The sequence below is a fragment of the Perognathus longimembris genome, chromosome 14 (assembly GCF_023159225.1).
Source record: "Perognathus longimembris pacificus isolate PPM17 chromosome 14, ASM2315922v1, whole genome shotgun sequence".
Lineage (NCBI taxonomy): Eukaryota > Metazoa > Chordata > Mammalia > Rodentia > Heteromyidae > Perognathus > Perognathus longimembris.
This window is the reverse complement of record NC_063174.1, coordinates 21,325,217-21,338,655: the sequence shown is the minus strand read 5'-3', so window position 1 is coordinate 21,338,655 and position 13,439 is coordinate 21,325,217. Positions and strand designations below refer to the sequence as shown.

The 13,439-nt window shown below is 36.2% G+C and overlaps 1 protein-coding gene across 3 annotated transcripts in view; it reads left to right on the top strand.

The window, feature by feature from the left end:
* The window catches only part of Map4k5 (mitogen-activated protein kinase kinase kinase kinase 5), an 87,151-nt gene that overhangs the window by 33,362 nt on the left and 40,350 nt on the right, over positions 1-13,439 (top strand). For all 3 annotated transcript variants that reach the window (XM_048362620.1, XM_048362621.1, XM_048362619.1), the window contains exons 10-14: positions 1,536-1,667; positions 3,936-3,998; positions 7,368-7,449; positions 8,284-8,400; positions 12,350-12,428. In XM_048362620.1, coding sequence (XP_048218577.1) covers positions 1,536-1,667; positions 3,936-3,998; positions 7,368-7,449; positions 8,284-8,400; positions 12,350-12,428 — 473 coding nt within the window. The remainder of the gene's footprint in view (positions 1-1,535; positions 1,668-3,935; positions 3,999-7,367; positions 7,450-8,283; positions 8,401-12,349; positions 12,429-13,439) is intronic.

Sequence of the window (13,439 nt, the reverse complement as noted above, 5' to 3'; positions counted from 1 at the left end):
TATCATCTGCACGTCATTAACTTCAGATTGTATAATTGATTCCCAAGTAGTTAACACCAACCCAGCTGCTAAGTTCACCTCAGTCTTCAATGTAGTCAACAGTTGACAATAGATCCACCTCACGACTCACATGCATCTCATCCTCAGATCAGTACTTAAATCAGCCCCTTTCATTCTATTCACTCTGCCTGCACGCAGCCTTTGAACAATCTTTTATTTTTTGTCCTTTAGGGTTTTTTTTCCACTTATTTCTGTTTTGGTTGAATTCTGGTTAGGAATGTCTTTGAGACAGACTCTCTGTGTAGCCTAGGCAGGCTTCAAACTTAGGGTACTTCATCCTCAACCCTTTGAGTACAAGGACAGCAGACATGCACTACTTATACTTATATTTTTTAAATATTCTTCTAATTCATCTTGCTGCCTAGTTTTACCTCCTCCTATATAATACTTCAGATTATTGTTTTCCGCCAGATTTAAATCTTTCTGTGGGTCCACATCGTTTTACAAGGCAGAATAGACCTACTTGTTTAATTCAGTAGCTCATTTTGATAGTCTAGTAGTCTGTGTTTAAGTTCATTTTCTACATACATTCCCTAGACCCTCAAAACCATCTATTGTGAAGGATAACTTTTTTCTCACTTCCTATCTATCACACACTTTTTTCTGTGCCAATCCTGGGGCTTGAAACCCAGGCCTGTGCACTGTCCCCGAGCTTCTTTTGCTCAAGACCACTCAACCACTTGAGCCATAGCACCATTTCCAGTCTTTTCTGTTTATGGGTACTGAGGAATCAAACCCAGAGCGTCATGCATGCATGCCACTCTACCACTGAGCCACATTCCCAACCCTATCACATACTTTTATAAAACAAAATAAAGTGAGTTAGTAAAAATTGGTCATGCTTTTGGACAAGAGTGAGCACTTAACTCTTTTTATCACCTACTGGTAACCCGCATATTCTCAGCTCTCCATGTTTCCCATGTGTTCCTTCTTTCCTTCATTTATACTGATATCTTCTGAAGCATTCATATTCCTTAAACCCCTCAGCTTCTTGCTGGTCATTTATTAAGTCTCACCTCCTTGGGTACTTTTCTTTGAACTTCACAAGTCCCAGTATTCAGAAGAGGAAATTTGAGATGTTTAATGAATTTTAAAAGAATGACATGTAGCTGGGTGCTGGTGGCTCAGCTTGTAATCCCAGCTATTCAGGAGGCTGAGATCTGAGTATTGTGTTTCGAAGCCATCCCAGGAAGAAAGTCCTTGTGAGACTCTTATTTCCAATTAGCCTCTCCAATTAATCAAGTGGGAGAGCGCTATCCTTGAACACAAAGAGGCTCAGGGACAGTACCCATTCTCTGAGTTCAAGACCTGCAACCAACAAAAAAAAAAAAAAGAATGGCATGTGATGTTTGTTTTAAGTCTTTCCTAATAAGGTACCTTCTTTCCTAGTAAAGTCTCTACCTCTTCCCCTCCAAGTCTAATAATTGGGAGGATATATTAATGTATTACATATAATTTTCATTTTTTCCTTTCAGGATGGCACCAGAAGTTGCAGCAGTGGAGAAGAATGGTGGCTACAACCAACTTTGTGATATCTGGGCAGTAGGAATAACAGCAATTGAACTTGGGGAGCTTCAACCACCCATGTTTGATCTTCATCCAATGAGGTGTTCCCATTATTCATACTTTTGCATTTATGAATAAACTGTGGGGAAAGTGAAATACTGGTAGCTTTGGGGTAGTGCTTTTATTTTTTTAAGTGTATAACAATAGTAAAAGTGTTAAAAGGGACTATTCACCTAAAACCTGCTTCATCCATATTGGTGCTCCTATAAAACATAGTGAGTTGTCTATACTGTTAACAGCTTTTCCATAAAACAAATGTCCTTTAGTAATCAGACTAGAATGTGCCAGTTCTTATTAAAAAGTCTTTTGGAGTCTTTGTTAATTTTTTTAACAATTGATCTTTATATGAAACTATAAGTGGTAAAACACTTTATAAAAATACTATTTTTCTTTCTTTTGCTTTACCTAGAGATAATGAAGAAATACTTGTGCTACTGTAACTATTATTTGTTTTAGAATGTCTCCCAGAAAAAAAATTGAAGGAAAGTAGATTGAGTTAAAACCTTTCAGTGGTGTTTTTTTTTTTTTTTTTTTTTTGCCAGTTTTGGACCTTGAGTTCAGGGCCTGAGCACTGTCCCTGGCTTCATTTTGCTCAAGGCTAGCACTCTGCCACTTGAGCCACAGCGCCACTTCTGGCCATTTTCTATATATATGGTGCTGAGGAATCGAACCCGGGGCTTCATGTATACGAGGCAAGCACTTTTGTCACTAGGTCATATTCCCAGCCCCAGTGGTATTTTTTTTTTTCTAAAGGAAAAGCAACAGAATAAAAAACTGGGAAACATGCTTTCCTAATGTAAGATTGACCACAAAAAATGTATACCGAATAGACAGAAGAGAGATTATTTATGAGCAAGTACCTTATACTAAAGAAGCATATAGAAAAATGGTAGTTAAATCTATTAACTGTTATCTGGGGGGCTGGGGATATGGCCTAGTGGCAAGAGTGCTTGCCTCGTATACATGAGGCCCTGGGTTCAATTCTCCAGCACCACATATACAGAAAATAGCCAGAAAGGGCGCTGTGGCTCAAGTGGCAGAGTGCTAGCCTTGAGCAAAAAGAAGCCAGGGACAGTGCTCAGGCCTTGAGTCCAAGCCCCAGGACTGGCAAAAAAAAACAACTGTTATCTGGGATGCTAACAGGTAGACCTTTAGGAAAATAATTTAATGTAACTTGTTAGAGGCGGCACAAATGTTTCAGTGATTCCAATACTTCATTATAATATACTACTAAGGATTATCCATTTGTGGATCTGAGGGTGAACTATGTATCTACCAGTGAGGTGTTGAATTATTTAGCAGTTGGGACAGCAGTTACATCTGTTTAAACCAAAGGAACATGGAAAAACCAATTAGTAATGATAAAGCAAGCTATGGCATTACCAAATACAATAATGTAATAGTTAATAAGCATTTAGGTAAAGGCTAAAAAATGTTTTTAAACAGTATCTTAAAACAGTAAGAATATGGATTTTTTCCCCTCTCAATTAATTTTCCTGTGAATTATTTTCTTTTTTAGAAAAAGAAGATATGTTTTGGAGCGGGGAGGAAAGGGGAGAAAAATGAGGGAGGGGGTAACAAGTTTGACAAGAAATGAACTCACTACCTTATGCATATAACTAGCACCTCTGTGCATCACCTTGACAATAAAATAAATTTCTTAAAAAATAAGTTGTAAAATGGTAAAAAAAAAAAAAGAAAAAGAAGACATGCTTGGTGTATTAAGAAGGGATTTGTAACAAATACTGAAATAGAGCATTTTAGTAATTCCTTCATTTTTCTATACTGTAGTCCATAGAAAAGTAGGAGAAAATTCACATGAAAAGTTTTTCCCACTTGTAGATTGACTTATTTATAGTGAGAGAATATGGGAGATTATTGTCCAAACAAAACACATGAAGAAGTTAGTATTATTTGCCTATACATTCAAAATAATGTGAGAGGCAAGTCTTAATAATTAAACATATAACCTAACCTATGTTAGTGTAACATATCATTTCTGTGTTACAAAATAATACACAATTTAAGATGCATAAGATGTAATACTAGTTACATAGAATTTGTGATAATAAAACTCTTGAATGTTTGATCGTTTTGTGAATACATACTTGTTTGAAACTTAAAAATCTGTGTTGCTAGGAAATTTTCCATAGGCTACCAAAATGATAAAAAGTGTAGTATATATATCAATTTTTTGGGATCTACATATGAAATAGTCTTACAAATTCATTACAGAATATTTATTCTGATTGTAAAGTATAATAAAATGATATCTTGGTATTGTCCTTTAACTGAAATTTTTATTTCAGGGCTCTCTTCTTAATGTCAAAAAGTAATTTTCAGCCTCCAAAACTAAAGGACAAAACAAAATGGTGAGTTAAAGAATACATGATGTTACCTGGTTTTACATAATTTTCTATTAAAAGGCACATAGGGGGCTGGGAATATGGCCTAGTGGCAAGAGTGTTTGCCTCGTATACATGAAGCCCTGGGTTCAATTCCTCAGCACCACATATATAGCAAAACGGCCAGAAGTGGTGCTGTGGCTCAAGTGGCAGAGTGCTAGCCTTGAGCAAAAAGAAGCCAGGGACAGTGCTCAGGCCCTGAGTCCAAGGCCAGGACTGGCAAAAAAAAAAAAAAGGCACATAGGTTCAGTTCCCTTATTTTATAGATGATAAAACCAGAGGTATTAAGCAATTTGCCCAGTGTTATATAACTAGTTTACTTGCAGGGGATATTGCAAAGATATAGGTTTATTTTCTGTCTTTTTTTTTTTTCCAGTTCCAAGGTTTGAACTCAGGGCCTTGCAGTTGCTAGGCATCTACTGTGCCACATGAGCCATTCTCTTAGCTCTTTTTTTCCCCATTGTTTATTTTTTTGAGATAGGGTCTCATTTTAATGCCTAGGCTGACTTCAATCCTATCTGTGCTTATCTGTATCACATCATAATGACCGGTACATGTCACTGTACTCATTGTATTTTCCAAAGCTGGAAAACAGCTGTATGCCACTGCACCTAAGCCATTAGTTGAGATGAATTCTTGTGAACTTTATTTGCCCAAGTTGTCCTCAAACTGTGATTCTCTAATCTCTATCTCCCAAGTAGATAGGACTGGGTCTTGAACACCTGCAAAATCTCAACTATTTCCCTAACTTGGCATCTTGAATGAAGAAATGTAATGAGGAAAGGATTTGAAATAATACATGAAGATTTTGGAAATTCATCCTTATTTTCTCTGTGTTTCCTTAGGGCTTTTAATTATATATTGACTTTAATGGAAACTGATATTTGAAAATATTTTCCAGATATTTTGACAGTTAATCTTTGTTAGCCCTGAGCCAGTGGCTCACACCTATAATCTTAGCTACACAGGAGATAGAGATTGGGAAGATCATGGTTTGAGGCCATGGTTTGGGCAAAAAGTTCTCTAGACCTCTTTCTCAACCAATAACTAGGTATGGTGTTTCATCCTCATCATCCCAGCAACATCAGAGGCTAACATCAGGAGGATAACAGATCTATGCCAACCTAAGCAAACAGTTTGAGAGATCTCATCTCAATAGTAAAGGTTAGGTATAGTGAGTTTGCACCTGTCATCCTATCTGTTCAGGAAGCATAGATAGGACTGTGGTCCAGACCAGCCCAGGTGAAATGAGCAGGATCCTTTCTCAGAAATAACAAGAGCAAAAAGCCCCAAGTTTGGTGGTGGTGGTTGTTGTTTTTAAATCTCTATTAGTTTTTTCTATCTTCATTTTATAATAATCAAAAGGGTTATTATTTTCATTCTTAATATATTCTCTTGCCATTTGAGTTCATAAGGATATCATCAATTGGATGGTTAAAAAAAATTCTGCTAATAGCTTCTCCATACATTTTACAAAATAAACTACACAAAACATCCAGATTCTTAAATTCTCTTTAGGATATGTGAACCTCCAAATTCTGAATATGTATCTCTTTTTCCTGTTATTGAAAGCTTATTTCAGAATCTAAGTGGCTCTTCCCCAAAACAGACTTTGAGCTGTTTTGTATGTTGTATGTCTGGGCATATTTTTTATTTGTGAGCCAGGCCATGCTTTAGATGAGGGCGAGAAAGACTATGGAAACGAAGTTTATTTCCTTCTGCTAACTTGAATTGTTTTGTGTTGGCACTAGTCTGTTTGTATTCCTATTGCTGTAAGTTTCTGGCCACCTGAAACTGGAGGGTTTTTTTTTTTTTTGGCCAGTCCTGGGCCTTGGACTCAGGGCCTGAGCACTGTCCCTGGCTTCTTCCCGCTCAAGGCTATCACTCTGCCACTTGAGCCACAGCGCCGCTTCTGGCCGTTTTCTGTATATGTGGTGCTGGGGAATCGAACCTAGGGCCTCGTGTATCCGAGGCAGGCATTCTTGCTACTAGGCTATATCCCCAGCCCTGAAACTGGAGGGTTTTATGGCACACGATTGAATATTTATCCAGAGACGTGACTATTATTCAATCAGATTCCAGAGCACTCATTACCTTCAGAGAATCTTTGCCAGTCTCTGATTTTATCTGACTTCGTGTGATGTCTGTCACAAACCACCAGCTGCATGCAGCACAGTTGTTTTTTTCTGCTAAAATCTGCTGTATATTGTCATTGCTAATCACTACAGTTACTTTGTTTGTTTGGTTCTTGTCCAGTATCTCTTCCAATGGAATCTTGGTAATGGGAGAACTATCCTTCTTTATTATTAATAAGTAAAACATGATTATTTTAATTTATATCTTTTTCCTTTTACACTTTAGTGCAGATAGCAAGGAAATCTTTCCAACTGCTAATAATCATTCCTTTTCTTTCCCTTTTTTCCTAAGAAATCCAATAGTCTTTTTAGGACTTAAGCTTTCTACATGAACTCTCCTACATTACCCTCCTTGCTTTCTAAGCCATTCAACTCTTCATACAGCAAACCACAAAAACACTATATAAATTTGCAATAAGGAAAGGATGTTTGACCAGGTATGGTGGCTGTTATCTACAATCCCAAGTATATGGGAGGCGTTTAGGAGGTTCAGAGTCTTAAGGCCAGCCCCAGGCAAAATGCATAAGACCTGAGCTGGGCTCTGGTGGCTCATGCCTGTAATACTAGCTATTCAGGAGGCTGATATCTGAGGATCAGTTTGAAGCCAGCCAGGGCAGAAAAGTTCATGAGATGGTCATCTCCAACAAACTACTCAGAAAGACAGAAGTTGCTCTGTGGATCAAGTGGTGAAGTGCTAGCCTTGAGCACAGAGGCTCAGGGACAGTGTCCAGATCCTGAGTTCAAGCCTCAGGACCATGTTTTTAAAAAAGCATAAGACCCTATTTTAAAAATAAAGAACAAAAGGGGGTGTGGCTTATAGCTTAGAGCTCATATCTACCAAACTAAAGACTGAGTTCAAACTCCGGTACTACCAAAAAAAAAGAGAGAGAGAAAAAAAAGAAAAAGACATTTTGTCTCCTGGGCAATAAATAGAGACGATCATGAATTGTATAATTAACACTGAATACCTATTTCTGACGTAATTTTTAAGGTGGTGTATTTCTGTTCTATCATTTAACTGGATTTATCTCACAGGCAGGCTGACACATGATTCTAAGGAATGTACCATGTTTCAGATTTCTAAGAGTCAGAGTTCTAAGAAAACAATTCAGGCTTTCTAACTGCTCCTAAGTTCGTTTTATTTGGTAATACCAAAAAACTAATATTAATGAAATATTTTTGTATATCTTTTTATTTGAAGGTCATCAACATTCCATAATTTTGTCAAAATAGCACTAACTAAAAACCCCAAAAAACGACCAACTGCTGAAAGACTGCTGACTGTAAGTCATTGCCATTGTGAAGGGATTTCTTGTAGTCACATTGTACTGGTATATTGCTAGAGCAAAAAAATTAGGTTTTTAATACATAAATGTTAGTAATCTCTTATGACAACAAATTTTCAGTAAAGTCCAGAGAATAAGTACTTTTGCTTTTATACATTATATACCATCTGTATGACAGCTACTCTGCCATTGTAGCCCCAAAATAGCATTGATAATATGTATACTATACCTAGATGTAGTTTTAATAACCAGTAAAATCTATTTTTAAAAAAGGAGGCAGTGTACCAGATTACCAGTGGGCTATAGTTTGCTGATCCCTGTCATAGAGAAAACATAAAAATATTGTTATTATCTAAAATTAAAGGCTTTTCTTGTGTAAATTTGCAACGTGCTCTGTGTGTATTATATATGTGTAAAATACCTCATTGAGAAAAACTTAATTGATTACAACAGCCTAAGAAAAAACCATTTAACTGAATTAAATGTATATGAATATAGAATGTACATGCTTTTTTTTCTTATTTGAATTATGGACCACACCACAGTATGCATATGCACATCAGGAGAATGATATATGAGTAATGAACACTGTTGGCATGGCTGAAGTTACAATAATCTAATATAGATCAGATAACTGACATAAAGAAATTATTTGGAGTCTAAACACCAGAAATGTTTTCAATTGCAGTAATATATTCTCAGTATACTAATATTAATAGACTCCCAGGTTTGTCTCTGCTAGTTCCAGAAGAAAAAGAACAAATAATATGTCGTGTAAACCATAGGTGTATAGGTATATTCCTTATTTTTCTTTGTCTCCTTTTCACGTAGCATACTTTTGTTGGGCAGCCAGGTCTCTCAAGGGCCTTGGCTGTTGAACTGCTGGATAAAGTGAACAATCCAGACAACCATGCGCATTACACAGAAGGAGATGATGATGACTTTGAGGTAATGAAGTGTTTACAGCCTAATCTTTGAAAATAGATGTTTAATATAGCTTCAGAACTTACTTTCTGATATATTCTTTCAACTTAATTAAAACAGATTTAGCTTCAAAAATCAATTAACAATGAGAATTACACTTATCCTGCATATAATTATCAATTTGTGTTTTTTTTATACTGGTAGAATACTCATAACCTATTGATAGATTTAGGATTAGTTCTTCTTAACAAGACCTCTTATTTTCCAAATTTGTTTGTGTAAAGTTGGATAGGTTTTCTGTCTTATTTCATGTGTTTTATAGTACTCAGGTTTAAACTTAGAGCCCTGTGCTTGCTATGTAAGACCTCTACCACTTTTTGAGCCACTTACCCTCCACCACCCCTTTTTTGCTTTAGTTATTTTTTAGGTGGGGTCTTGCATTTTTGCAGAAGGCTGACTCCTTACAACTTCCCAAAGTAGCTGAAATTATAGTTGTATACTATTGCACTAGCTTATTGATTAGTGGAATCTCATTAACTTTTATTTGCCTAGGCTAGCTCCAGAATCACAATCCTCCAAATCTCTATCTTCCAGTTACTACTCCTGCTTCAAGTTTGGGAGTTAGAGGATTGGAGGAGTTATTTGTTGGGGGTCTTTTTTTTACATTCTCAGGGCTTGAACTCAGGGCCTTAAGCTCTTGCTCACCTTAGTTGCTCACAGGTGGAGTTCTGCCATTTGAGCCATAGTCCACCTTTTTGATAGTTAATTGGAGATGGCATCTCGAGAACTTTTCTTCTTGGACTAGCTTTGAACCACGATCCTCCAAACTCAGCCTCCTGAGTAAATAGGATGTGAGCCACTGGTGTCTGAAGTTTTGAACAGGAAGCTGAAGTGTAAATCTGCTCTACTCCATACAGCCCCCAAATCTAGAAGATACTTTCTTCTTCCTAAACCTTAGCTTCTAGTGATAGTTTGATTTTCCTATAAGGCACTTATAAAGGACACCTGGCTTGTAAGAAGTAGACCTTTTAAGAACATTACTTTGAACTAAGGAAAAAATGTTTGCTTAGAGCACATGTGCACATTATTTTTCTCAAAGAAGACTTGTTTGAAATCCAGTTACTTATTATTATGGTTTTCTATTTATGACTATGAACAGAATACAAATAATTTTAAGGAACCAACTTGAAATTTTCAGTGGAAAATTTTATTGTGACTATTACTTATAAAATAATGTTGCACTGTTCCCTAACTGTGCTTACTCTCAGTAAATAACCATAGACTTCTAAATGTATTATATATAACAACACAACTTGAAAATCAGGAATGAGGGTCTTCCTGCTTTTGGAATCTGTGTATGCCTTTATAACATTTAAGCATTTTTTTTCCCAATGTCTTTCCTTTGTCTCTTCTTTTTTTTTTTTTTTTTTTTTTCCAGTCTTGGGGCTTGAACTCTGGGCCTGGAAGCTATTCTTGAGCTCTTCAGCTCAAGGCTAGCACTCTACCACTTGAGCCACATCTCCACTTTTCCAGTTTTCTGGTGGTTAATTGGAGATAAGAGTCTCACGGACTTTCTTGCCCAGGTTGACTTTGAACTGCGATCCTCAGATCTCAGCCTCCTGAGTAGCTAGGATTACAGGCAAGCCACCAGCGCCCAGTTTTCTCTTTCTTCTTCTTCTCTTACAATCCCCCCTCTTTTTTTTCTGTGTTTCTTTGAATCAGTCTCTTCATTTCTCTTTTTGTTATTTCCATTTATGTTTCTATCTTTGTTTTTGACAAAAAAACATAACTAAAGCTTATGTGTTGATTGATTTGTTTAGTAAAGGAAATTTTATATTTGGTGTTTTTAAGCTTTATATTATACTTTATAATTATCATGCTAACTAGCAGCCATTTAGTACTCTTCATGTGCTGAATACTTCTGTTAATTCACCTGGTAATCAAAACTCATATTTTATGTGTGTGGAAGAAGCTTGAATAGGATTAAGTGCTTATGAAACAGTGTGATAGTAAAGATGCCAGAAAAGCAACATCACTAAGCAGAAATGGGGGGCCTAGGGAATGATGAGGGACTTGATCTTTGATAAAATAAGACTTCTTATCTTAGAAGAGGATGATTGATAGCATAGCAATGACTTCTTTTTTCTTTGTAATGTGGCAGAGTATCTCCTGACAATATTAAAAGAATGTGGAGAAAGTGTGAGATAGAAATTGAGAACAAAAAATGCGTTGGATGACTTAGCAGTGTGGGAGCTCAAATGAAATGAATTTTCAGTGTGTTACACTGCGCAGTTTCCTCTAGCAATGATTAATATTGCAGATGTAAGTCAGAGGTATCTGGTTGAGTTGAGCCAGGGTTGGCATTTTGCTATGACACTGTAGTAGACAGTGAAACAAAGGAAATTCAGTATAGTGGCAAGAGATTGCTTAAAGTTAGAATAGCAGGTATAAACTTAGTAGGGAGAAAAGTAAAGATAGAAGAGAAAGATGCTATTAGAGAGGAGTAGACCAATGAGCTTGATATCCCAGTAGGTACACTAAACTAGTGTAATTCAATTGAGAGAGAAAGCTATAAGGATTTAAGTACAGAGATTTGGAGTATCAAGTTGTATATCATAGCTAATGATGCTATTAGTGCACCAAAGTATGTGAGAATGTTTTAAATCCAGAATCCTTGGTTTTCTTCAGCTTGTTACATCTTTTGGTATGACTACATGTGGTGGCTTATACCTATAAAACCTAGCTACTTGGAAACATGCGAGATTTAGACGAAGAATCAAAGTTCAAAGCTTAGCTGGGACAAAAAAATAACAAGACCCCATTTCAACCAATACAATCTGGTTGTGGTCCCACATGCCTGTCATCCCAGCTGTACAGGAAGTATAGATGGGAAGATTGAAGTCCAGGCTAGCCCAAGCATAACCTGAACCAGTATTCAAAATTATAACTAAAGCAAAAATAGCTGGAGTTCAGAGCCCAGAGTTCAAACCCCAGTACTATCAAGAAAATAAAAATAAAAATGTCTCTTGGTGTGATGGCTGGCTTGTGGTGAGAGAGGGTGGGGGAGGGGAGAAGAAATACTGCTTTCAGAGCCATCAGTGAATTTTGAAATACAGAGACTGAGTGAAGGCACAGCTTTGAACGAACAAGAAGAATATACAGTTAGATTGAAATACTATGCTTTGAGCTTGCGGTATTTTTGTTATCTCTGTATCCAATATTATTCCCCCACCCCTTGTATACTTACCATTGCCCTAAATCTGACTCTCGTGATACCACTTTCTTGATATAAAATCTACAAAAACTTCCTTTTGCTAAGGAAATAAAGCTGAGAGCTCTCACCTGATATTCAGATGCTCTATGATCTGACTTGCCCTTAGCTTGTCTTTCCAGCTTTGTTACTTCATCACATAACGCCTTCTGCACCCAAACAGTAACCACTTCTGCTCTCTGCACACACTCCATGGTTTCCTTTTCTTCCTTGATCACTTCATCCATAGTCTTTCTGTAGCACAGTGTTTCTCTCAACCACTGCATAGCCAATGCCTATCTTTGCTTTAAGGTCCCTAGGAATTACATCATTCATTCAGAACTTCTGTGCTCCTTTTGGTCAGCACAGGAGTTTCTCCCTCCCCTGAATTTTAGTAGGAATATATCTTCTTAATAAATAGCACTGATCATTCTCTAATTTTGTAAATATTTATAAGTTGTGTCTTCTGACACTATAAACTCTTTGAGAACAAGGTTTGCCCCTGACTTTGCTGAATCAATTTCTTCAGTATTTTGCATATGGACTAAGTGAATAAATGTGTTATCTTAGTGTTCATTGTATTTATTTTGTTTTTCCTGTGATTCACCTTTTTTGTAGCTAAATCATTTGTCAGTAAGTTTTCACTTAATTTAAAAGAGAAAGTTTAACCTTTCAACTTTGTCATTGCATTTTTAAGTGTATGTATTATGCTTATATTCACAGCCCCATGCAATCATTCGTCATACCATTAGATCTACAAACAGAAATGCCAGAGCTGAACGGACAGCTTCAGAAATAAATTGTATGTGTTTGGTATACATTTTTCATTGGTGGCTTTGGAGGGTTGAGCTGGGCATTCTTGTATTATTATTAAATTACAAAGTCTCAGACTGGGGCTAAATACTTGTATATATCAAAAGTACCTGTAATATGAGTTGCTTTTCTAGTTTTGTTGGAATTCCCTTAGTTTATTATTTCTACTTTTTATTTTCTAATTATGGAGATAATCATGCTGACTGCAAGAAACTTGTAAGAACAAAAATAATGGAAAATTAAAATTGCATGTCATCACATAACCCAGAGCCATGCCATAGTTAATATTTCTCTGAATTCCCTTCACATTTTTCATGAATATTTTATGTCAAATTTTACTTAATATAGGAACATTTTCCATATATTAGCATAGCCTTTATAACTACTCTGTTAGTGGTTGTATATTTCATTAGTTGATGTATTCTAGTTAGTTCCTTGTTTGGGGGAGTTTAGGTTAGCTTCCATTTTTTTCAGTCAAGGTAGCATGAAGGTGAATTTTTTCTGAAGCAAATATCTAAAGGGGAAGATTATTTTATTAACCTAATCATATTCCTTATTTTTCATTTAATGGTTACCAGATAAAAACTTTGTAACAGCAATATTTGTCACTTTAACTGCATTAATTTAGAACATCGGGTTGCAGAGTTTTAGGTGATACAGATTTATTGACTTCAGTGCACACTTCAAAAGATACCTGTTTGTGATGTACATGTTTTAGTATGTATTTTCTCTACCAAGATTGTCTACTCACTGTGTTTGTCTTTTAAATCCTTGAACATACTTAAAGTAACTATTGTAAAGTTCTTATCGATTTCTAGTATGTTTGTCTATTTTTTTCAGCTGTTGATAGGTCCTCTTTTCTACCTTCATATGTATAATTTTTAAAATTATATTGTGGACAATGTAATACAGTACATTGGACATTAGGATTTTTTTTCTTCTTTTTGCTTTTGCCAGTCCTGGGGCTTGAACTCAGGGCCTGAGCACTGTCCCTGTCTTC